This window comes from Amblyomma maculatum, chromosome 11, assembly GCF_055883805.1.
Source record: "Amblyomma maculatum isolate TAMU_Amacu chromosome 11, ASM5588380v1, whole genome shotgun sequence".
Taxonomy (NCBI): Eukaryota; Metazoa; Arthropoda; class Arachnida; order Ixodida; family Ixodidae; genus Amblyomma; species Amblyomma maculatum.
In genome coordinates this window covers 18,679,560-18,687,810 of record NC_139354.1, presented here as the reverse complement: position 1 = coordinate 18,687,810, position 8,251 = coordinate 18,679,560, and the positions used below count along the sequence as shown (strand labels likewise).

Sequence of the window (8,251 nt, the reverse complement as noted above, 5' to 3'; positions counted from 1 at the left end):
GCTCTGTAGTGCAGGCTAACAAATTGTCGATGACTTATTTTCGTCTGATTGTTGCACAGCGCGTGTAAATAAAGTCACTGCACCTAATAAACACTGACATGCACGTGCAACATCGCCGATCATAAACGGACACACTGATGTCCGTCCGGACATCGGCGCACTCATCACAGCACTCTTCGTAGTCTCACACAGCACTCTAGTAGGACGTAATCCGTACATCACAGCATCTCACGGTAAGCACAAACCACACCTCCAACAAACACGAATGACGCGATGCTTGGGCTAGAGACACGCCGGCGGCACCCAGCTTTTTCAGCGCCGCTTGTATATGTACTACGTAGAACTTGTAGCACCGAACCTCAATGCGAGCAGAAAGCGATGCGTTACGTGACGCATCTCATCACAGATGGAAGTGACGAAACTTTGAAGAATCAAAACTACATAACTACATAACGACCGTCGTAGACGTTAATCCACATGATAACGAGGACCAAATGAGCGGGCGTGCGGGCCGCGGGCTGGCCGTCAACACCGCGATTACATGCGCTTGTCGTGCTTGCCACTCTGCCGCGGTCCAACTCACGTAAATCTATCATCATGCCATCATGTAGTATATCACCCATTCTAGGCACTATTCTTGCCACTGTACTATTCTTTGTAATTTCACATTTCACGCATGCAGTATGTAGTACATACTTCTTGCACCACGCACGTACACCTCATACCATACCATAGCCTCCTTTATATACCAACTTCGATTTGGCTACATATGGCTACCATGTTGTTGCTAGATCTCGGATCCGTCGGATCCCAACTCAAAATGCGTTGAGTCCGTCGGAAGAACCCTACCGATCGGGTCCGTCCGCCGTACCTCTGAAAAATATTTCCCGGATCCGTCCGTCGTATCCCGAAGAAAAACGCACCGGGTCCGTCGGACGTACCTTTAAGACGATCGATCGGGTCCGTCCGACGTACCTTTAGCCACAGCCTATATCATATCCCGATCCCCTACCTCCCTCTCGGTGCGCCCGCACAGAAAACCGCGTGTGGTATTGTCGTTGTTGTTGTTATTCAGACAGACAATGGCAACCGGCGCATAGGGTATGCACTAGTCTTTCTTGTCTCTTTGCCTTGCTTTGTTCGAAACGTCGCGCTGCTTTGCCGTGGAAGAGGCAGACGCGGCAACTTCAACCACTTCAACGCTTCAACCGCAAGACGCTTCCTTCGTCCGGCAACCACGTGAAGCAATGGCGGCGCCCATGTCAGTTTAGCACGATGGCTGACGATGTGCAAGGTGACAACGCTTTGCGTAAAAAACGTCAAAAAGAAGCCTTGCCGATTCCAAAAGTCTTTAAAAAGGCCAGTAACAAGTTACGCAACGATGCGTCGCAGCCGACAATTGAAGACGAGGCTGCAGAGGCCACGAAGTTTAACCAGATGCTCGTAAAGCCAAACAAGAAGTGGTACGAGCAGGTAAGCGGGGTTCTCGGTCGTGCAATCGCTCTCGTGCTTGTTGCTAGTAAATAATCATTCAGTGATGCTTTGTTTTCTGTTCCAAGAACATGGCATGGTTTCAAAATGTTTATATGCCGTTGTTGTGAATGTATTCTGCCGATGTCTGTCGTTCTTTGGATTACTACAGTGTTATTATTTCATACTTCAAAGCAGACTTGGAAAACGAATACAGTTTGCACTACAACACTTCTACCGAAACTAAAACGGGCAATCACTGAAAATCGCCCATCAGTGAAACGCAACTTCTCATCACTGGGCAGTATTTCTTGGTCTTGCTAAACGTGTTTGATTCGGCATTCATGTCTTTTACGAAACACAAGTGAGAAACCCTCTTCTGTGCTTTTCTAGTTTTACTACGTTAGTGGCATGACCATTCCTATTACCTGCTCATGTAGCTGCCGGAGGATGACTCTGCGCCGATCTTGGACAACCCGCCTGAGCTGGTCTCGGCCAAGCGAAAGCTGGCGGAAAATCTATTTGAGCATGACAAGGCCCTGTACAAGAAGCGTGAGCTCCGCCTGTTCTTTTCTTTTCTCACCCGTCTTTTTTTTTTTCTTTTTTGTGGTAAGGACACGTCACATTATTTACCCTTTTTATTATAAATAAGTTAGTTTTGTCAAACAGCCTTTATTCAATAACTTTCACTGTAGCACCGGAACAGCTTCGGACAAGAGAGGGCATAGGCAGAGAGGACTGGCATGCCTACAGCTCTTTAAAGGAAAAAGTTTTTCTTTTTCTTTTTTTTCATTCCTTCACTGCTGGTCTCTAAGAAATATATGCGTCAGTGCTATGTGTGTGAAAGATATGTGCATGTTATTTTTTTTGGCTTATGCCATACTATAAGGTATGGGAAACGAACACAGCCAAAATACAGAAAAGCCCGATTCAGTAGAAATGTGGTGGAAGATGACTAGGTCTGGGCGCATTAGTTTGAGTTCATGGTTTAAGTAGAGGGAAAAGGGACACTGGGCAAAGTACAGCATGATTTATCATCGGTTCTTTTGCAGAGACAGAGTCACGGTCACGAGCTTCTGAGATGCGCTGGGTGAAGGCGGTGCTGGCAAAAGGCGTACTCGCAGACAAAGTAGCAGCACACACGCTGCTCATTCAAGAGAGCCCCGTGCACAACCTGGCAAGCCTGGATGCTCTAATCGCCATGGTTACACCCAAGGGAAAAAAGGAATGCCTTCTTGCCATGGGTCAGTATGCATTGGTTATTCCTGGTCGTGCCCTGCCGTTGTGGTGCAGTAGTTAGGGCGCTCGACTACTGTGCCCAAGGATGCGGGATCGAATCCCGGCCGCGGCGGCCGCTTTTCGATGAAGGCAAAAAGCAAGGCACCCGTGTGCTGTGCGATGTCAGTGCATGTTAAAGAACCCCAACTGGTCCAAATTTCTGGAGCCCCTCACTACGGCGTCTCTCATAGCCTGAGTCGTTTTGGGATGCTAAACCCTACAATACAAACCATTCCTGGTCGTATGCAGGGTACAGTTTGTACTTGATGGGCATTGTAAATTTTTGACCATTTCAGTATCTTATTTTGTGTAAAGCTGTCTACTTTGGTCAAAGGTACTCTATGCTCATTATAGTCCTCGTAGAGTGTCCATATATTGTACTGCACCATTTGTAACCTATTACGTTTGTGTGATCATGAATGTCACTTTACGACTATTCCCCAAAAGAAAGCTATGCAACAGCTGTATTTTACTAGTGCTTATTTACTGGTACTTGCTTACTACTTACTAGTACTTATCTATATGGCATAAATATGGGGTTATTGAGGATTTAGCTGCAGACAGTGCATTGAACTGTGGAAAGAAAAATGATGTGCAATTTGAGACGGGGAGAGAGCAGAGTATGTCGCAAACATTAGTCGTTGACGTCCTAGTTGAGGTCAAAACGGAAGTGGTTCTCGGCAAGGCCTGCAAGCTAAAGGAAAGGAAACTAGTGGTCGTTGAGGTAACAAAGTGGATGCCAAGAGAAAGCAAGCATAGCAGGGAACAGCAGGATGTCAGGTTGATGGAGGAGAGTTGGAAGTTTGCAGTAATAATGTGTCCACAGCTTGCCAGCTTAATTCAAGAGATTTGGGAAAGGTCTGCAAAATTAACAATGTTTTTGCAGAATAGAATGTGCAATAGTACACCTATGAAAAGGAAGTAACCCTTCAGCTTCTCACAGCAATTTTTTACTGTGCAAATTCAAAAGAATATACCTAATAGAGGCAGGAAGACAGTGGCATTAATTGTATGATGAACGGCTGGTATCTGAGTGCATTGGTGTTCTGAGGGGGAGGTGCACCTCCCCTCTTTCATAGAATTTAATATTTTTTTTTCTGCTAGAACCAAGTCTCGCATATTCGTATGAAACACTCTTTAGGATTGTGGGCCAATTTTACACTTTACACGCTTTGTGTGATCTGGGCAGTCATGTGACTGCAGGGAAAGACTGGCTATGCTAGCTTTTGAAGATAGTGAACAAAATAAAAATTGGCCATTTTTTGTGAATGCAAAGAGATTTATGTTGTCCTATAGCAGGAAGTCGAGTTTTTCTATGAATTGCTTTGATGCATTTATAACAGAAAATCTTAACCACCTATGAATCTGCCCCTCAAAAAGCTTGCAGACTTGCACTACATTAAAAGACAAGCAGAGGCTAGTAGCATCTGTATTATGCGAGCCATTTCGATTGGATTAAGGTACTAGCACCCGATGGTTATTCCCGTCCCAGCTAAATGGAACCAAAACTTGAACTTCGGTTTGATTTCTGTTGTTTAGATTGCTCATAGTTCTGTTTTGCTTTGGTTTCTTCCTTTTGCTCCCCCTACACACACGCACATGCACACACACTTGAGAAAGGTACTATGGATGCCTTTGGTGTGGAAGTAAACTGAACGAAATCATCAGACGAGGACATATGATACGTAGCACAAATAACCTATGGTCATTTAGAGTGTCGTACTATGCACTGATAGCAAGACAAGGTAATAGGTGATCTGGAGTTGTACAGGCCCAGATGGAAAGGTGAGATGAGCAAATTTGCTGGATTAGGGTGGGCCCAGGTGGCACAGACCAGGGACGACTAACCTAACCTAGGCTGAGCTAATCTAAATGAGCCTTTACTGTGCTTTTTTCAAATGCCAGTCAGCATAGGAATGTTTCAGTTGGGAGATTGCTTGGAGAATCTTTGGCTATGTAAGCTGTATTATATATCACTTGTGTAAGAAGGCTGTCTAATCTAAGCTAACATAACCTTAGCTGTGCTTTCTTCAAATGCAATGTGGAGACAATATGTTTTGCAAGTTATAGGGAGAAATCTTTGTCCAGCAGGGGAGCTACTTGGCTGATTGTTGTTATTGTTGTTGTTGCTGTTAATTACTGTTCCTTATGGTTATTATGATTTCATGAGTTCACCGCTTAAAGCACTAGATGCATTTGTAAAGATGCTTTTTGTTGATGCTTGCAGACGCACTGAGAGACCTATTTCTTTCTGACCTCCTGGTTCCTGACAAGAAGCTGATTCCCTTCTGCCAGGTGTGTGTGCCTTTTTTTCTCAGGTGCAGTCTTGTGGAATATTAGTATTTTAAACTACGTAGCCATGTTTCTCATGCCTGAATTGCTACCTTGCTGTATTGTTGTATGTGGCTTCATGTCTGCTTGCAGACTTTGTCTCATAAGTTTGATTTGCAAGCTGTGGTTTAATTCGAAATGGTCATGCCAACTGCATTTCTGGTTTAACAGGTAATGTGTGTGACTGTTAAATAGAGCATAATTTGCCTGACTTCGTTGATTTAATGTGAAACAGTCTTAAATCTTTGCTTTACTGGAATGAAATATACGCATTAGGTTGCAAAGGCTATTTTACTCAAAATGTGCGCTTCTTTTTTTTTTTCGTTTAAAGCGGATCGTTTTTTTTTTTTTTACGGATGCTTTTTGCAAGAGTCATGAAATATATGATGTTCTTGTTTCTTTTGCAGTAATTAATTTCACTCGGCATAATCTTGAGAAACATTATTTTTGGTCCATTTCTTGCGAGGGGTATAAGGTATTTGGCATCATTCTCTTAAATCATGGCAGCAGCAGTTCTTGGCCTGCCAGTAACTGTATTTTTTGTGCTTTTTTTTTTTCCAGTCCATTTTGTTGGCTTTCGTCTGTGCCTGACTAGGTCTGCTGTTATGTTTGTACATAGCAGTAGCAGAAAAGGGCTTATGATACATTTTCTTCCAGCTGGTGGTTTATTGCAAACTACGACAGATGATAATTATGATAAAAATATGCCCTACGATTTTGAATAAGGTTTGCATGTTGTATGTACACTTATGTACACTTATAATTTGTTAAGCTCCTTATGCTAGTTTTAAGATAGCGCCTTTGTTGTCACTTTTCTATTTTCCTTGTCATTCTGCACCTTACAAACGTATTGTATCCTGATTTCCTCGGTTTTCTGAATCAGCTAAGTATCATATTCTCCGCTACTGATTCTGTAATCTCCTCCCGTGTATATACCTTATGCGAGGACACTGGTATACAAAGGCTTTAAGGCACATGATCCTCAGATTCTCAAAATTATCCACCGCGGTGGTGCAGTGATTACGGCAGTCGACCGCTGTACCCAAGGATGTGAGATCGAATCCCTGCCACGACGGCTGCTTTTCGATGGAGGTGGAAAGCAGTGTGCCCATGTGTTATGCGATGTCAGTGCAAGTTCAAGAACCCCAGGAGGTCTACATTTCCGGAGACTTCCACTATGGCGTCTCTCATAACCTGAGTCGCTTTGGGATGTTAAATCCCATAAATCAAACCAAACGAGAGAGAGAGAGAACTTTTATTTGTCCAACAGAGTGACCATCCCGTGCTCTTAACGAAAATGATTCCTGGGGACTCAGTGTATGTTTTTGTGGCGCGTAATAGTTTATTCATCGGTGAACCTGTCAGTCCTCTCACTTACCTTCTGCTTTTATCTGCAAACGCTTGCAGCGACCTCTGGCAGACCTCGGTGGCAGCGGTATGGTGGAGTCCCGCAAGCTGCTGTTGTGGCTCTTTGAGGACCTGCTGAAGCAGCGGTATGCGTCATTCCTACAGGCCTTGGAGACGGCCTCCTTCGACCAAGTGGAAAAGCTCAAGCTGCGGGCTGTCACTTGCATGTTCCACATGCTCACCTACCACCCGGAGCGAGAAGTGGTGAGGCAGTGGTGATCTTTCGCGGCGAGACAAGCGGTGGCGACGGCTAAATTGTACCTAGAACAGAGTTGCTGAACCCCATTAACCCCCGCATATCTTTAATTGCTCTCATGGGAAGCTGAGAAACCACATATCTTAGCTTCTGTCCCTTGCTGCCTGACGGGGCAAGAGCACGGAGATGTGTGACCTCCAGAAAAATATCCAAGTATGTAATAATAATAATAATAATAATAATAATAATAATAATAATAATAATAATAATAATAATAATAATAATAATAATAGTAATAATAATAGTAATAATAATAAGAAGAAGAAGAAGAAGAAGAAGAAGAAGAAGAAGAAGAAGAAGAAGAAGAAGAAATAAATGTTTTATTGCTCAAAAATAATACGCATTTCCAGAAGTGGGCTTGTCAAAGCCACCAGTGGCTTGAGGGACTACGGCCGGCAAAATCAGCGGACGAGTGTGCAATTATCAATATCGATACACAGAAAGATAACACAGAACACGGAAATATACAGGGAATATAGAAAAGATAATACCAACAAGGGTGAATTCGCAAAGAATCGTCATCAACCAGATTATGCATAATAATAATTAGTAACTAATGAATACTTGTGTATTGGAACAGTCTGCTATAGGCGATAACAGTACAATTAGCATCAGAACTATAAATGGTAAAGGGAAAGATAAGGATTCAGACGGGAAACCCGGGAGAAAACTGAGGGGTTCTGCAGAACCCAGTTTGAGAGCCCATGAGATCTATACTACCAAAGTATGTTGCGCTAAATTTTTGTAGAAGGCTGGCGGCGTGAGCGGAATCATTCCGTGGCTTGCATTGCGAAGAAACCGAGGCTAGGATTCTTACCTCACTTGCTGTGGTCTGCACTGACAGGGCACAGTGATTGCTTGTTACAGTGAAAGCAACAACAGTATTCGGTTATTATGCAGCAAGCTGTCATTGCAGAGCAGCATTGGAGTTGCTGTTGTGGTGCATTACACACGGCAACCTTGTTGCCTTTGCTTGTATTGTTAATTGGGGACCTTGCGGTGGTAAATAGCATACCAAAAGGCACATCATGCTTAAGGGTGCTGCAGAATCAGCTGCCAGACTCCACTCATGCATTATTGGTATTGTGCCACTTTATGTGTTAATTCATGCATCCTAGGAACTTTGCTGGGGCCAAGTTCTCCCTTGAGCTTCACTATATAGCCAGTTGCTAGGAGGATTGAGATATTGTGCTCTATGTGGCCTGTAGGGTTTTTGATTACAGCAGGGGCATTTTTTTCTTATAATTCGTGAAAAGCTACATACAGCCATAAAAGGAATACATAAAAGGAAATAATATGTAATATGTAAAGGCCTGTAAAAGGAATACAGAAAACTGCTTTTAGGTTGGGTGCCCCGGAGACTGCGTGCGTTTTCATTTGCATGCATCAGAGCTGTTACGAGGCTGAAAGAATTAAACACACCAGATTTTATTTGTGCGTTCTGTCTTTGGAATGATGCACAGCACATTACAAATCATGAGGAGCCACGTAGATTGCGCAGAAAAGTGG

The 8,251-nt window shown here is 43.5% G+C and overlaps 1 protein-coding gene across 1 annotated transcript in view; it reads left to right on the top strand.

The window, feature by feature from the left end:
- Nucleotides 1-1,137: 1,137 nt before the first annotated feature.
- The window catches only part of LOC146172968 (CCAAT/enhancer-binding protein zeta-like), a 33,325-nt gene continuing 26,211 nt past the window's right edge, over nucleotides 1,138-8,251 (top strand). The window contains exons 1-5 of the mRNA XM_084584703.1: nucleotides 1,138-1,473; nucleotides 1,911-2,022; nucleotides 2,523-2,714; nucleotides 4,976-5,043; nucleotides 6,487-6,690. Of these exons, the coding sequence (XP_084440829.1) occupies nucleotides 1,276-1,473; nucleotides 1,911-2,022; nucleotides 2,523-2,714; nucleotides 4,976-5,043; nucleotides 6,487-6,690 (774 nt within the window). The 5' untranslated portion in view covers nucleotides 1,138-1,275. The remainder of the gene's footprint in view (nucleotides 1,474-1,910; nucleotides 2,023-2,522; nucleotides 2,715-4,975; nucleotides 5,044-6,486; nucleotides 6,691-8,251) is intronic.